We start from the raw sequence: 16,459 nt of genomic DNA on the forward strand, positions 1-16,459 counted from the left end.
TTGTCTTTCAGACAACTGGCTAAAAATGTAAATAGACAAAAATAAACGAAGGGTAGAAAAAGCTATCAGGCTCAATGTCGGATCACTCCAGAGTGTACGAGCAAAGTAAGTATAGACAGTATGACAGCCTGGTCACTGTATCATATGAAGAAATGGGGATTACATGCAAATTGTAGCGCTGATGTCATTGGCACAAGTATCTGCCTGCATTGGCTTTTCATAAGGATGGGTGAACAGGTGTTATGTGTGATTCCGTGGACATCACTTTGCTGCTAGCCTTGCACGTTTCCCCAAATTTCCCAAAATTTGCACAAATCTCCTCCATACACTAAAGTGGGGTTGAACTGGGCAACTGGTGAATTCAGAAACAAGATGAATGCAAGGATCTGTTCAACAATTTGAAAAAAAAAATGATGGAACATGCCTGCATCCACATTTGGAGCATTTTCCTCATGCATGTCTAGAGAGGAAAAATGTGCCACTGTTATTTAGAGCAGACCCAGTAAATTGGATTTAAAGTAGTCATCACTAACCACAATCTCATTCGTTTCCATGGGTCTACTCCAAATATGCTGGCTTTACCTCTTATCTTTGCATCTTTTTGGCACACAGCCTTGGTCACAGCCTCTCCTGTATTGTTGCAGGAGGTCTTCCTGCACCATTGTGACTGGTGAAGGACCATAACTAGCATTATCATAGTCCTGCTATGCCACTTTATTTCCTTCATTCGCATCCTGCTCCTCCTTCAGTCAGCTCAGGTTGCTGATCATGAGAAAGCTCCTTGTGAGTTATGTAAAGATGGGAAAGACTAGCTAGCTCAGAGTCTCTGAGAGGGCGACTCTGGTGACTGAATGAGGATTTGAACTACCTTATTCACCATAACACGTAAGAGTAACTTGCTTAATTGCACAAACGAAACTGATTAATCCAAGAAGTCTTGGAAAGTGCTAACCTATGGATGAAAGAACTAGATGCTTCACCCAGGTCTATTGTATACAAAGAAAATTGTGGGTTTTTTTAAAAAAATAAATAAATAGCTGCTGTCCAGGAAAGAGACAAAAATTCATGCTTTTACCTGCAGTCATCAAAGGTTGACCCAGGAGAGGAGAGGGCAAGTCGCTTCCGCAACTCGTCTCGCTCACGGGTAACCTGGCGGAGTTGAAACAAGATGGTCTCCAGTTTCTCATTCATCTGCCTCACATCCACAGCTGCTGGTGGTGGTGATGATGCTTTCCCTGTCGTACCTGATGCCGAGGAAGAAAACAGTGCAAGTGATACAGACTGGGACAAAGGTTTTCAAAACTCAAAGCAATCTATCATGTGAGCCAAGGTGGCAACATGCTGCCAGTAGGCATATTTTCAAGTCTGTGATTTATGAATTTCCTAGGACTACCTCTTGTAAGCTGCCTCCTGTACAGATGCAAAGCAGGTGGACCTGTGACTACCATACATGCTTAGGAAGTTGCCCAAAATGACCACTCTCCATTTACAAAATCATGACATTCTAAGAACTATAGTTTTAACAGCAAAACTAATGGTTGGCTGAACACTGCTGAGCTGTGGTGGTTGTTACAGTTGCTGTTGTCATGTGCTGTCAAGGCATCATCAACTTAGGGTGACCCTATGAATCAAAGCTCTCCCAAATGTCCTATTCATGACAGCCCCACTCATCACTTCTAGATTCATTGCTGTGGCTTCCTCTGTGGAGTCCATCCATCTCATCGTTGGCCTTTCTTTTCTTCTTCTACCTTCAGCTTTCCCAAGCATGATCACTTCTCCAGTGAGTCTCATCTTCTCAAGATGTGCCCTGATGTAGGACAGCTCAGTTTGGTCATTTTTGCTTGCAGGGGAAGTTCTGGTCTATCACGTGCTCTCAAGATCATGTGCAATCTAATGATCCTCAAACTGGAAAGAGGTGATCCAACCAGATAAGTTTTAGCCCGACTCTCTGAAGACTGTTTCCTTTCCACAACTGCCATTCTTCTTGTAGTTTGTGCTGAATCCTGGGCTAGCCCTTTTCACAGAGGTTAACCCTGGGTTGTCACAGAGAACACACCCTCTGGCATCCTGACAACTGTTCCTGCACAACACGGGTATTGGTAAACACATTTGACACATTTTCCTGTCTAGCTTTGGGTGTATAATTCAGAAAAAAAAGATGTGCAAACTTGCCTTCTCCCATCAAGCTGCTGCCTTCCCTGCTTTGCTATACAAATTCTCACAGGTTTTCAAGGTTATAAAAGTTAAATGCTGATGGAACAGCATTATGGAACAAATGGAAGTCACGATGCTGACAGAAGCACATTTTAAAAATCAGGGCCCATTCATTTCAGTTCCTGCTTTTTTCCATAGGTGAAATGAGTGTTACCGCTCGTGTCTTGGTCTTACCTACCCTCCAAAGTTAGCCCACTTGCTCCTCCCAGCTCATCTTAATCAGGAGCTTGCATTTTTCAACAACACAACAGGTTTTGGAGCTTTATCAAGTGTGACATGACATATGCTACAAGTAGCCCTCTAGCTTAATTTTTCGGGGGGAGTAGGGAGATTTGCACTGTTCATCACTTCCCTTACAAAGGACATTTCTAGCCGAGTGCTAAACAGCTTTTTTACATCGTCTGACAACTCACTGCACTGTAAAGGAAGCAACCTGTGCAGTCGAGATCTGTCTTCCTTTTTCCACCTGAATTAATCTGCACGCCACAGCTTCTCCATCCTTTATTACAGCCAGTCAAATGCCTTCAACCATGCCTGGGCCTGGAGACCAAGGCTGTATTTTCCAAATTAGCTCCCACCTTTAAATAACGTGGCTCTTTTCAGACAAAATGGATTTGTCATAACTTATTTACTACCAACTGCTGCCAAGTGCAGCTTGTCTGTCAACTTCAATAAGTACTTCACAACTCATATTTTAGTCTCCACACTCATGCGGGAGCCCCCATCGGCGTGAGTACTTCTTGGCTGGCCTCCAGAAAGCGAGTTTCCCCTCTAGTCACTGAAGTTCTCTTACTGTTCTAACTTGCGAACGTGATTTTGCATACAACATGTGCAGGCCTAAGACATGGACGTTCAGGCTGACAAGGTAAATACAGATGCTTTGAGGGGGCAGATGAGGACAACTGGAGAATGAAGGCAAAATGGAACTGAGGCTAATGGGAAGTCCTGATGTTTTATGAGTACATGACCCAGAGCATACCTGTTGAGCCAGGTGTGCTGCTTCAAGGTTCTTTCCCTGTTCTGCACTACCTTTTGAGAATCAGGTAGGACCACGGCCATGAGCACTTTTGATCAGTGATATTTCAAGCACCTTCTAGAACTTTGGAAAGCTGATGGAGGAAGATTTATGATAAATAACGACTGCACTGCAGAAAGTAGGAGTTTGGAAACTTTGGCTTCCGTTCTGCTTAATCACAGTCTGTGATGTTGTCCCGACTGAGAGTGACGAGCTGATTACCACAAGTTGGATTCTTTCACAGGCACGACAGCTAATACTGACTATAGATTGTCTGCGTGGATAACCCAACCAGCTGCAGTTCAGCAAAATGGAAGGGAATGCTTCCAGATGTTACCTGACGCTCACCAGGCTCATTCCCATTATTCTAAAATTGGTTTTAGTGTAAGGTCGGAACACAGCCGTCAAGTTATCAATAATTCAAAATGAAGTTAAGTTGCAGTTTGGCAGCTGTCAGAAAGTGCATGCATCTGGTTTTCATGTCCATGTATTTACATGCACATTTATTATCCACAAAGTGTATTTGATATGAAATTCACACCCCCATGCACAATTTAGCTTTCGGGGGAGCTGAAGACTGAATGACTGCAGCTCTAGAAACTCATACTAGCTGTTTAAAAAAGTACCCACAAAATGCCCCCCAATAGGTAAAGCAGAGAGGGCCAGTGAACCAGTGCAAGTACCTGAAAAAGGGGGCAGGTAAAATTAGGCATGATTACAGGACCGATAGTGCCCAACGGCGTGTGGGCACACAGCTAGTTCTACCACTGGCAGCCACCTCTTCACCATGGCTGAGCCCTAGAAGGAAGGCAGATGAGGGGAGCCAGAGGTGCAAGCCTCATCTGGAAAGTGCTTACCAAAAACGTCTTCTTGCTTGCCTACTAGACAAGGAGCGGAAATTAACAGTGGAGGACGCAACACCGGAGGACTGTGGCAGGTCTCCGACTGACCTTTGCTCTCGCACCTGTACGAATGGAGGCAGGCAGCAGCCCTGACCCAGAAGCCCCACCCTGTGAGAGAGGAGCATCTGGCTGTCTTGACAGCCAGCTCTGGGGTTGGGGGTCCTCTGCCTCCAAGACCCGCAGCAGCCCAAGATGAACACCTGAGCACGGAGGAAGACTTGCCAGTGCCCTTGCTCCCCCACTGCTTCCTACATCTTCCATGGGGAGCCAAAACCTTAAAACTCAAAGTGCGACATTCCTTTCCATGCAGCACATGTCTTGGTTCCCAAAAGGGGCTGGAAGTGAGGACAAGAAACTGCTGCACCCCCTTTCTGAGGACAGGGAGCAAAGAGGTTTGAATCCAAGTGGATTACAGGCCAAAACAGTGTGCAGAGTTTAAAACAGTGCCACTTAATTACTATCCTCTGCATGAGGTCAACCAAAGTGAAGCACCCCCCTTTTTTTTCAAAATGGCACTGGCCACCAATTGCCCCCTTAATAATACGATCTGAAGCTTCTACATATTATGTTCTGACTGGTGTAACATAGTTACAAGTTTCACAGCTGTGGGCCAGATGGTTAAAAAAAATAAAAATCTTTGTTACCAGTTCTTGTTGCAAAAATGCTGAACATATATTTCAGTCATTGTATTTATACAAAGCCGTCCAGTAACATTGTTCTCCATTTAGCTTGCAGCACAAAATCATAAAATACAATTAAAATGCCACAAAATAGCAATTTGCAGCAGAAACATTTTCAGCATGGAAAAGAATGATAGGAGATAATTAACAAATAGAGGACCTGCCAAGAGAAATCCACAGGTTTGGGAATAGAATAGAATAGAATTGGGAATAGAAAGGCTTGGGAATAGAAATCTCTACCTGATATTTAAAGGACTATAAAGAAGAGCCTCTCTGATTAAACACAGAACCATCAAGGGGACAGTCCTTTTATCTTGGAGAGAAAGGACAGGTGTGACTTTACCTGGTTTCTGAACCTGGGTTTAGGGGCAGGAACAGTACCTGGAATAGAGGTATGTTCAAAGCACGTGGGTGGTGGAAAAAGAACCCGGGGCTGGACTCCACTTAGTGCACCTGCTCAAGCCCTTTCTCACCAAGGATTTTCAGTTCCTGGCATAAGATTATTCTCAAAAAGTATTAGGGTTTGGGACATAAATTTGAAATAAGGCTAGATAATGGAAGACAATGCCATGCGAGTGGATCATGCCCTCCTCTCTAGCATCTCCTGTAACTGCCCCCCGCCCCCACAACTCTGGAACAGATTTTGAGGGAGTGCAGAGTTTCAGTGGGGAGGAGGAAGCCCCGCAAAGGACATCACCAGAATCAGCACAGATCCAGAACGCAGACATGACATCTCCAAGGAGCACGGGTTGCACGCTGAGAAGCAGGGATGGTTTCTCTCGTTAGGGAGGGAGGGAGGGAGGATGGAAGGACAGACGGATGGACAGCCAGCCAGCCAGCCAGCCAGCCTGAAACTGATAATGTCCACTATAAGCTGCCAAAATTCAAAGAGGACGTTTGCATGAGAAGCAGTGTAGAGGCACCCTGTGGAGTCCATCACACACACCAGCTTGGACGGGCCCCTATTCAGACAGATCAGCGCTCCTGCAAGCTGGCCCTTCGTCTCCTACTTGACTGCTCGATCCAGCGTGCAGGCATTAGGCAGCCTGGGAGCACCTTATCCAGAACCGCAAAGGGATTCTACTGACTTCAAACTAGGTCTCCTTTAGGGACCGTGTGTGTGTGTGTGCATTCTGCTCCAGTATTATGCAGCCTTGTGGCTAATGGGGCAGGCTAAACGAATGAGTATTATTCAGAATTCATATCCTTCCCTTCACATATTGGTTGCATAGCAGGGGCTTGGCTTCATGGCAATGAAGGGAAAGTGGGTGCATGCCATGGTAGTTTCAAGCTGTTAGAGCCCAGACTGTTTCTCAGATGTTAGAGCTTGCAAAGATCTCTTTAGAAGTGATTCTTCCCAATGGTCAAAGAACATGGAGAGGCAACTTCAGACAGCGCTGTCTCCACCGGCACTCTCCCTGACCTTGGACAGGAAAAGACTGAACACCCTTAGGATCCTGCATGTGACAAGAGACTCCATTCAACACCCATCAGCCCCAGAAAGCATAGCCAACAGTTAAGAATGATGGGAGTTCTAAGACAAAACCTCTGAAGGGCCACAAGTTTTCCTCCCTACATTAACAGAAAACGTTACATGGATGCCTTAATATTTTCAGGACAAGGAACCCCTTCTTCCACGTGGATGTGTTTGCCACAGATCTCCGGCACCTGCTGCATGTGATTCTCAAGCACGTTCATCAGCAAATGCGCCATGGACAAAGGACCTTGGCAAGGTCTACTGGTCTTCAGCATCATCTGCATGAGCTGAGACCTTCTACTGCTGTGGTTCTCAACATGGGCCATATGCCCCACCATACGGTCATGCCACATTTCAAGGGGGACAGAACGCAGATGGTAAAGTACCTTCCTCTAGCTACCAGTGACTACGAGAAGGGCCACAGAGGCAAAAGCGGTTCGGAACCTCTGCTTTAATGTACCCAGTATCCTACTGTCTCTATATATTGCCAGAAAATCTGGGTAAACAAGGACAAGCTGGCTTTCAAGGATGGTTGTCTGTTATTGCAAATTTTCCATTTGAGAGTCCACAGAAACTTCTCATGGTTCTGCAGAACACTGAAGCCCACCATGTTACAGGTCTCATGCTCTCCTGCCATGACTGTTTCGAGGTACAGGGATATCACTAAGGTGGTTCAACGCTACACCAAACCGTGGTTTGGCACTATGTGAAGGAGCATTTGGACAGCTCCAGGCTGCTGCTCCGTTGCAATTCCTCCCTCATTCCCTGGTTTGAGGCAATCCACAGTTTACTAGGCCAAACCAGAGAAGTGGTGTGCCTCCAGCCAGAGCGGGAGGGCGGGAGGGGAGGGTTAGGGTCAGGGTTCGCACGCAAGTGAACTTCACACAGCACCAAACCAGCGCTGTCAATCCCACGGCACTGCTGTGAGCTCACACAGCTGAAGAGCTGTGTAAAGGTTTTACAAAATGAACTCCAAAGGCCTGCTGTTTCATGATCTCCAGGATCAATTGTTGAAATTTACACTCTATTCTTCCAGCATTTGGAGCACATCCAAAACTGCAAATATTTCAAAACACAGCCTGGTATTTTTTTTTTTTTCCTGTGACCAGTGTCGCTGGGGTGGGAGAAGGGGATGAGTTCTGGTGAGGGGGCCCGTCTCTTGCTTGTGGCAACCTGCTCAGACCGTTCTGCCCAATTCGGAGGCGGTGGCGGAGGAGGAGGAAGGGCTGGAGGAGTCGACCAATTCAGGGCTACCTAGCGAAGTGCCTCAGGCAGACTATGAGAATCTGCCTGCTTTGCAAAGGGAGGAAGGCTTTTCAGGGTGGTAGGGGAAGTCATGCAAGAAGAACTCTCTGATTCAGTGAGGCAGGAGGGAGAGAAGTGAGCTGCCCCATTAGAGGGTCTCTGGCTTTCCTGCCCTCTTGCCCTCAAGCAGTGAGAGCCACCCTGAAGGTGCAGTCAGAAGCTTGACTAATATGGAGGGACAGAAGGGGGGTTTCCAGTTTGGATTCCACGCTGTACATGGGCAGATGCTTCTCCCTCCATTTTGGTAGAAGGCTATCTAGAAGCCCTGCAGTTCTGTGACTGGTTAAGTTTCAATGGAAGAACTGCCCTTCCAAGATTTCAATTTCAGTTCTGTGAAACAGAAGGAAAGAGGGAGCCGACGAGTTCACAGCTGGGACTTTTTGGGACAAGTGTACTGTTCCCAGGATTTCGGCAGATCCACCTACTTCCAAAGTGGCCACGTCTGCATGCAGGGATTGTGGGAGCCTCGACGGACAGCAATCCTCTACTGCAGTAACCTGAACCTCCTTTCCAACATCCCATAAGCACACTGTGCAGTGGGGAACAAGCCACAAGCAGAGAGCAACTCAAAGACCCTCGTCTGAAGTCTTCAGAAGAATCCTGGCTGGGCTGTGAGGGTACCGCTCGGGCGTAAGCAGTATAAGGCATCACCATGTGGGACAACCAAGGCACCAGCCTTTGCTATGAGCTCAGACCACAGCGACAGCACCTTCTGGGTTGCCCTGTCCAACAAACCCTCCCACACTTTCCTGTAGTAGTCACAGAGGTTTTCCTATCTGATGAATGTCTGGTTCCTCACTACAGTTACTCAAGAAGCAGCAGAAGGAGGAGTCTTCCCTTCCTTCCAAAGAGGGAGAGAAGACTTGGGTCCTTTGAGCTCTTGTCTGAACCTCCTTGCTTCCTCCAAAAGGTCTGATGGAAGGGAAGGCATGGAGAAGCTGCTCATTCCCCAACAAATCTATCCTGGAGATGGGGTAACGGGAGGATAAGACTCAGAAACAGCCTTCCTTTGAGCTACCTCCCCTTCCAAGGATCAATCCACTGCAGAGGAAAGGAAGAGAAGAAAAATGAAAGGTCTGTTGTCCAGCCCTCCCTTCTCTCACACACACAGACTTCTTGAAGGCACTCATGAGCCAGCTCTGTTCTGTTCCAGCCCTAATCCTGCATCCTGGAAATTCTACTCCAGCTAAAACAGGTGCTCAGAGACATCCTGTGGAGTCCCATGACTTGCCCGAAATATTAGACAGTAATACAAGGAAGGTGCTCGAACAGACACACACAGAAATACATGCGTGCTATGACCACTCCTAATCACACTAAAGCACCTGAGCAGAGAGTTTCTGGGTATTGTATTTATATATATAATGAATGAGAAGACAAGTTTGTGCAAGATTCACATGCATTTCAAAACAAACAACCCAGCCACCATGAAACCAGCACTCTTCTTACCAGTACTGCTAAGAGAACTGCTACTTTCAGAGTCCGACGGCATTATGGACAGCACACTGTAAGTTGATCCTGGAAAAAGAGAGAAAAAAAGAGTTACTTGGTTGCTCCTTATGATGGGACTGCACTGTCTGCAAGCACAGGCAGCCTTAGGAACCTCTCCGCCCACTGCCCAAGCCCCTTTCTACTGCTTCTCAACAGCCACCCGCCTAGTCACCTATGGCAAGCAGCCATTTTCATCAGGCAACCAGGCTGGGAAGCTGAGCAGGAGCAAGACTTAGGCTCACAAACGCTCCACTTAAGCTTTGTTCGGTTGACCCAAGTGCATCCATCCACCTGTACAGATTCCCAATGATATGATCCAACCACCGTAGGATCCATTTCTGTAGTAGCCTTGCAAAAGCACAAAGCAAGGTAGAGTATCCATTTGGTGTGACTCTTGGTTGCTTGCACTCATTCATAACACAGAAGCAATGAGCATAACTTCACAGAAAGGAGAACTTTACCAAGAGTAGTTTCCCCATCCCTTGCTCCAAGGCAGAGCACTGCAAGCCATCCACTGCCCCTGCAAACCCCCAGCTCTCACTAGGCCACTGTGGTTGCTACAACTGCCCTTCATAAATTCTCTCTGTCGGTAGGTTTATGTATTTATTTAAGTTCTTCTATGCCGTCCCATTACTAAAAGTCTCCGGACAGCTTACAGAGAACAAAAAGCCAAAGAACAAAGAAACCATAACAACAGCAACATACTGCATCCAATAAATAATGATAAAAACAAGGATAAAACCAATTAAATGTTAAAATACTGGGGAAATGAAAAGGTCTTTGCCTGACACCGAAAACAATAGAGTGACGGTGCCAGGTGAACCTCCCTGGGGAGCATGTGCCACAGTCGGGGCACCACCGCTGAAAAGGCCCTTCTTTGAGTAGCCACCCTCCTAATTTCCTTCAAAGAGGGTTCCCAGAGAAGGAAGGGCCTCTGCCTCCAATCTCAAGGGGTGGGCAGACACACAGGAGGGAAGGCACTCCTTCAGGTATCCAGCGCTCAAGCCGTTTAGAGGTTTGCAGCTCTACTCGTGTCACGGGATCACAGGTCTTTTCATTGCATGAGTGCAGAGAGGAAGGAGAAGCCTAATGCCTGAGCTGAGCCACCAAAGCAACGCCAAGCATTAAAATGCCTCCCCTCCCTCGTTAATGCTGCCAGATCATAGTCCCAGCCATCAGGCAACTCAGAGCTGGCAGGCTCCAGCACAAGCAGCTGGTGGCACAGAACTGCAAAGAAAGCCCATATGGCAGCCAGGAGAAGAGTGCTTTGGAGACCGGGGGAAGCGAGTAACACAGCAGTCGAAAAGGAATTAAATGGAAGGGCTCCTTTCCTTCTGTTGCGTCAACCTCCAGTGTCTTCTGGCCATAAAAGGCCCACTGCAACCGTTACAACCACGCTTTGGACAGCGTCAGCTATTTGGTCAAATGCATCCGAAAATGAGAAAGTGTGGCCAATTCTTTTGTGGGCGGATGGAGTAAGGCAACAGCTGTAGCCAATCACGTGCCAATGAATGGCAGGAACTGCAGTGTTATTCAGAAAGGGATTTCATCGCTATGCGTGAGGTCTACTAAGCCATCTCCCACTAATGTATCCTAAAAGGAAAAACAGCCGCAGTGGGAAGAAAGAAGGGTTGCTTCAACACCAAGTACCTTTAACCAAAGACCTCTCTCCTCGCTGGCCATTTCCACCACAAACTGTTGAGGCTTACAAGGCCCTAGCGAGGGACCTGTGCGGAATCTGTGTTTGGTGTGAAAAATCCACCCAGTGTTTGTGTGGGCAGGTGCCAGGAAGTAAGCATGTGTGAATGGCGCACAAGCAGAACCCTTCTTCCTTGCATGTGTCTTGCAACTTTTGTTTGAGCCACACAGCGTGGTAGGAGGAGGTTGTCGGTTGCACGACCAGAGTTCCGCGAGCGTTTGTGGACTTCCTCTAGGCTCGGCTCAGTTCCTGAGTGAAGGTCGAGCTTGGGAAGAGGTCTGGTAAGGAGAAAAGGGCCAGATTCTGGGGAGCCACACAGTCACAGCCCTTCCCCTTGCTTTCTCCCCTCTGTGTCAGCTTCCGTGGGACTGAATTAACTCCCGGTAAGGGAGGCAGCTGGTGGGTTTCACTGTCGTTCAGGCAATCAGGAGAAAAAGAAGTCACAGTAGCGTCTGCTCCCTTTCCACTTGAGCTCAGTTCACGCACCGTGCACTCAGCTTAGTTACCCCCATGCTGTGTGGCATCCTGTTGCATCTGAATGCCGCCAGGTGTGCAGAAGGGTGGCTTTGAAGCATCCTCAAAGCCCTGCCATAGGGCTCTGGGGAGGTGCTCTGGAGCCAGGCCCACCATGTACCTCACCAGGGAAGACGGTGTGTTGCGAGGGCCATTACGCAAATCACGCCATACTCAGAAAGCACACAGGGAGTTGGGCAGAGAAGCCACTGTGGGCTCCATGCTGCCACGGTTGTGTGAGCTTGGCCAACACCTCTTCAGCAAATGATAAACGAACTCGGTGGATTTCTCCCTAGATCATCTACCATTTCCACTCGTTGCTGGTATGCAGCGTCAAGGCAGCAGGAAAAGGCCATGACGGCTTGTTGCTTTGCGTGAGCTGGACTCCCCCTACTGTCCAACCAGCTTGGTCTGCTGCATCACCTAAACCGGAATCACAGAGCTTGTTTGGGGTGGGCAGAAAATAGCCCCACACCACCCGTGGGTCATTGCGGTTGCTTCCCACCCCGAACGAGCTATGTCACCCAGGTGCACATGATGCGGCAAACCAGGCCCGTGTGCCTAATTTGGGAGATGTGGCCGGCACGCAGGATGGCTTGCTTCAGCTTCCATGATTGTGCAAACTGGACTTCTTGCCAGGAAACCCCTTGCTGCTCTTCCACTGCTCTTGACAAAAGGGTCACAAGAGGGGCAGAACGACAAACGGATATTCACGTCTCAGTCCTAAAACTGAACTGACACTGGCAGGGCCCTGCAGAACCGGAGAAGTTTGAGTAACGCAGGAAGCGATCCAGTTTATGAGGCTCCCCTTCCTTTTCACATCACCAGGGAAAAAAAAAAACCCCGCCCCGGGAGCTGAATATTCACATGGACACGCCACACTGCATTAAAAGCTTGTGCTACCACATTTGTCAGAAGCAGTAAAATTCACAGCAATTCCAAGTGTTAAATTCTTTTTTATTTCTTTTGGGTAAGTGCACTGATCATCAAGGTAAAAGTTGCTTGCAAAACAGTGCTTGACACTCAGGCCATTTTCACACTGGTGTTTGGAGGCTGCTTTCTTCAGACATGACTTAAACCAATATGCCGTTTCATGGACCTGCTACCTGGAAAAACGGGGGCATTTCAGGGGAGCCTTCTACAGGATCCGTTTCCTTTTCGGGAAAGACTGTACTGGAGACTTAGCATGTTTCTGAATATTAAATACACGTGACAGGCAGGAGGGAGCGCCCACACGGATGGGACTCGTCCTATGCACCATCTGATCACCGGAGTTCCACTGGAGGAAAAGCACCAAGTTCCATCCCAGGATGGGACTCACCAGGAACTGTGGGAACAAGTCCAAGCACATGGAGGTAAGGATTCCACCACGCAAGCTGGTGTAATAGTTGCCCTTTATAGCTCCCTTTAGTCTATTGGCCCGGGATACAAATACTATTTGGTATTTCAAAGCGCCAGATCCTAAAACCTCCACTGGTGCCTGATCAAGTTGTAAACTTGCAGGTGGCAAAACTGCTCTGAGTTGAGACTCCTAAAACCTCACACTACAGACTCCACTGAAGATCAGCAAGAAGAGCCATGACTTAGCCCCGGGCTCCATTCTGAACTGGTGAGCACACTGCACAGCTGCTACATCTGGACGCAAGAGCCACCAGGAATAGCCAGTGTGTGAAAACATGAATAGGGATTGGCAGGTGGGCACACTGCGGTATGCTTCGGAGCTCCCCACGTCATGCCCCATAAACCAGACACTGGATTAGGGCCTGCCAACACCGGAGGTTTCGCTTGACCTGCTCGTCCGCAACTGCGCCAAAAGTGAGTGCCGGAAGGTGCCTGTCTGAAAATTGGCTCACTTGTGCTTTTCTGTGCCTGTTTCCAAACTGTGGCGTGAGGTTCAGAAACAGTGAACAGGAAGAGTTGTGTGAGTATTACGGCAACTAATTTGAAGATGAATGTGTATTTTAAGTTCAGGAGCCCTCAGGTCAAACAAATTAAACATCATTTTAACAACTGAAATCCAGAGATTTCACCTACCCAAGAATGCCATGGTAAGCTTAGCTCATGTGCCTGACACAAGCATTAACATATTTGTTCTAAATATCAGTCCATAACCCAGGTGAGCACATATTAACACCATCTGTGGCAGTTTCCCAAGAATGGGCTCATATTGGTTGCTGGCTGAGGTGTTTAAAACAATGCTATGGATGCACATGTGGAACATTCCAGCAGTATTCTCAGTTGTGCTTGACCCAGAGGACAATGCAGGAATGCCACTACAGTTTAAAGAAATCAGGAGTAGAAGGAACAAGAAAGTCTTGCAGAAAGAAGAAACTATGCACTTAACCTTTGTCACGTTTAATGAGTTCTTTTTGTAAGGTGATAATTTCACCACGACGCTTTTCAAAAATAATGAGAAGCATTTTGCATACCAACCTCTTGGCCGAAACCAAACACACTACATGCCACTGTAATTGGAAGTGGGATATGCAAATGTGTGTGATTGCTGCACCAGCTTCCCAGTCCTGAGGAAGAGAACTTCCCAGAAACGATATCCATTGCATGAGGTTAAGAAAGTGCACCTGTGGGGCAATGCACCTCAAGGAGTAGAAACTACAAACCAAGACAGTAACTGAGAAGCAGGAGAACATCTGAGATCATTCAGCTTCGAAGAAAACTGAGTAACAGGTTAGAGGTATACAAAAGGTGTAAGGAAGTGGGAAGGGAGCCATTTTCCTCCCTTCTAAGAAAGTAGAATTAATGCATAACACTCAACTGATTTTCTAGAACAAATACATATTGCTAAACATATCCCATGGAGCTAAATGGAGAGAGTACAGACAGATAAAAAAAGTATTTCAACACAAAAACCATTCATTTCCTCAAAATGGAGTGATGGCCGCCAATTTGGATGTGGTTAAAAGGGGAGTAGACCAATCTGTGGAAAAAGAAAACTATGAATGGCATTGATGCAATGGCTAAAACTACGGTTAGTCAGTTTGCCTTTGTGCAAGGTGAGCTCAAGAGTACTTGGAGAGGGAGTCCTTTCCAGTAGCACTGAGAAAAATGTAACATCCCCCCGAGAATCCTTAGTGGCAAAGTAAACACTACTTTCACCACTATGAGGCCCAGGAAAAAAAGACCTTCATTTTTGTTCTCTTCTACCCCATACAATGGATAACATGCTGGAAACCAAGATCTATGATGGATAATGCGATCACAGCAACATCTCTCACCACTGGTGTGTCAGAAGACAAAGGACATTGAGCAACGGCTGTCAGTCTAACAAATGGCCTTGTTTCTGGGAAACTGAGCCTTCCCCGAGGCTGCAGTGGTATGAAAGGGTGCTTGGCTGATCAATATTTCCACATGGCTAACAGAGGCTGCGGAATCTGCTGCCACAGGAAGGATTTCAATACCGGCTCGTGGAAAAAATGGGCACGTGGTCATTGCACATTGTTTTACACTGTGTGTATGTTTTACAAGAGGAGAGAACAGATTTATAATAAAAACCGGGTGGTGCTGAGGAAAAGTCTTATACAGGGGTCTTCACTCAACAGTCGTATTTATGCTGCAAACAAATGACAATGGCTGGGTGAGTTAATACAAGGGTTGTCTCCGTATCGCAATTTGTCATGCTGAGCGCAGCATGGTTTAGTGTGGAGGGCTGGGACGCAGGTAATCTGAGTTCTTATCCCCACTCAGCCACGGAGCCCACTGGGTGACTTTGGGCCAGTCAAAGACACTCAGTCCAGCCTACCTGACCTGTTGTTGTGGGGAAACGATTGAGAACAGAGGAGCAGTGTTATGGGAGCTGCTTTGTAAGGAAAAGGTGGGATACAGATCTAATACAGCAGCCCAACCCTGATTCAGAACCGTGTGCCTGCTTTCCTTTTCCATATCCTTGTCCCGCTGCCTCATGCCTCTCTCTGAAGCTCTGCAGCAAAGTGCTAACTGCTGTATCCATGGCCTGGCATTTCAGGCATCATGCCACCCATAGCTCATCTTCCTTAACCGTGGTTTGGCATGATGTCTGAACAGGGAAATGCGAAGGGATATACAGTGGGTTAAGAGGAACCTTCCACCTTGTTTTGTTTTGTTTTGTTTTTCTAAGGACTGGAGGGTTAATCCTCTTTGTTTGCTCAATGTAAAATGTGCATCTAACCTTTACAGCACAACAAATTTTGCGCTCAATTTCTCTGAGCAGTAAATCTTGCTTGCCAGCCAGGTACTTGCAGAAGTCATCTCCTTCAAGGCTGAAAAAGGGAGGCCATGGCATTGCGCAAGCTTTCAGAAACGATCATGTTTGTTCGGCGGATAATACTTGATAAGCCAACAGCAAAGGGAAAAGGGGGAGGGGAAAAGTAACGTGCTACTTTTAAAATAAGCTTTAGGGTTCTTGTGATCTTTTAAACAAAATCACACTGTTATTAATATAAATGATAAAACCTGTTATATAAAGCAAGGAGGTCGCAACCACTTTGCTGGATAAGGAGAGTCTTTTCTGCAGATCCGGAGCTCTGAGTTCCCCCTCAGAGCTCCGGATTCAGGAGTGAGCTCGGTACAAGCAACTTCTGGAGATGAGCCCATGCGCAAGGCGCAACTCATACCACACAGCACCATTTTCCTATCACCACATACTGGCTGAAACATATTCGCCCTCGGTGGGAGGCGGCTCGTCTCAGCTGTGCACCATCAAGGGAGGCTTAATCAAGTCTTGAACGCTCTACACTGACAACTTTATGGATGAGAAATTAGCAAGGTGGTAACAGAAAGAGGTATTTTAATAATTTTCCCATGTGGCATCCTTTATTTTGATTGGGCCTGTCAAAGATTCCTTATTAAGCTGTCCAGAACACCAAACATACGAAGTAGGCAAACTTCCCAAGGATGTCGCCATGATTCCCCTCCTATTTCTTCCATAATTTCAGTTTGTGGGTGTCTCGACTGGATCAGAAGGAAAAGTGTTAACCAACTCCTTTTATTCTAACAAATTTAATAGTTGCTGTGTGAATTTTCTCACTTCACAGCATGGATCTGAAGTGCCAAGAAGCAAGAAGAAAAAGGCACAAGCTTCTTTTCTCTTCCTTCACATGTCTCATATCATACCCAAGTTCAAAGTAAAAATGGCCTTCAGTGAAGCAGATTCAACCTGTTAGGCTGATG

At 47.0% G+C, this 16,459-nt stretch overlaps 1 protein-coding gene across 3 annotated transcripts in view; it reads right to left on the reverse strand.

Moving 5' to 3' along the window:
• The window catches only part of DLG5 (discs large MAGUK scaffold protein 5), a 98,816-nt gene that overhangs the window by 54,633 nt on the left and 27,724 nt on the right, over nt 1–16,459 (reverse strand). For all 3 annotated transcript variants that reach the window (XM_044420277.1, XM_044420276.1, XM_044420278.1), the window contains exons 2-3: nt 9,043–9,111; nt 1,076–1,244 (exon numbers count right to left, since the gene is read on the reverse strand). In XM_044420277.1, the coding sequence (XP_044276212.1) occupies nt 1,076–1,244; nt 9,043–9,111 (238 nt within the window). The remainder of the gene's footprint in view (nt 1–1,075; nt 1,245–9,042; nt 9,112–16,459) is intronic.

This window comes from Varanus komodoensis, unplaced genomic scaffold (genome assembly GCF_004798865.1).
Source record: "Varanus komodoensis strain SLA01 unplaced genomic scaffold, ASM479886v1 scaffold11, whole genome shotgun sequence".
Lineage (NCBI taxonomy): Eukaryota > Metazoa > Chordata > Lepidosauria > Squamata > Varanidae > Varanus > Varanus komodoensis.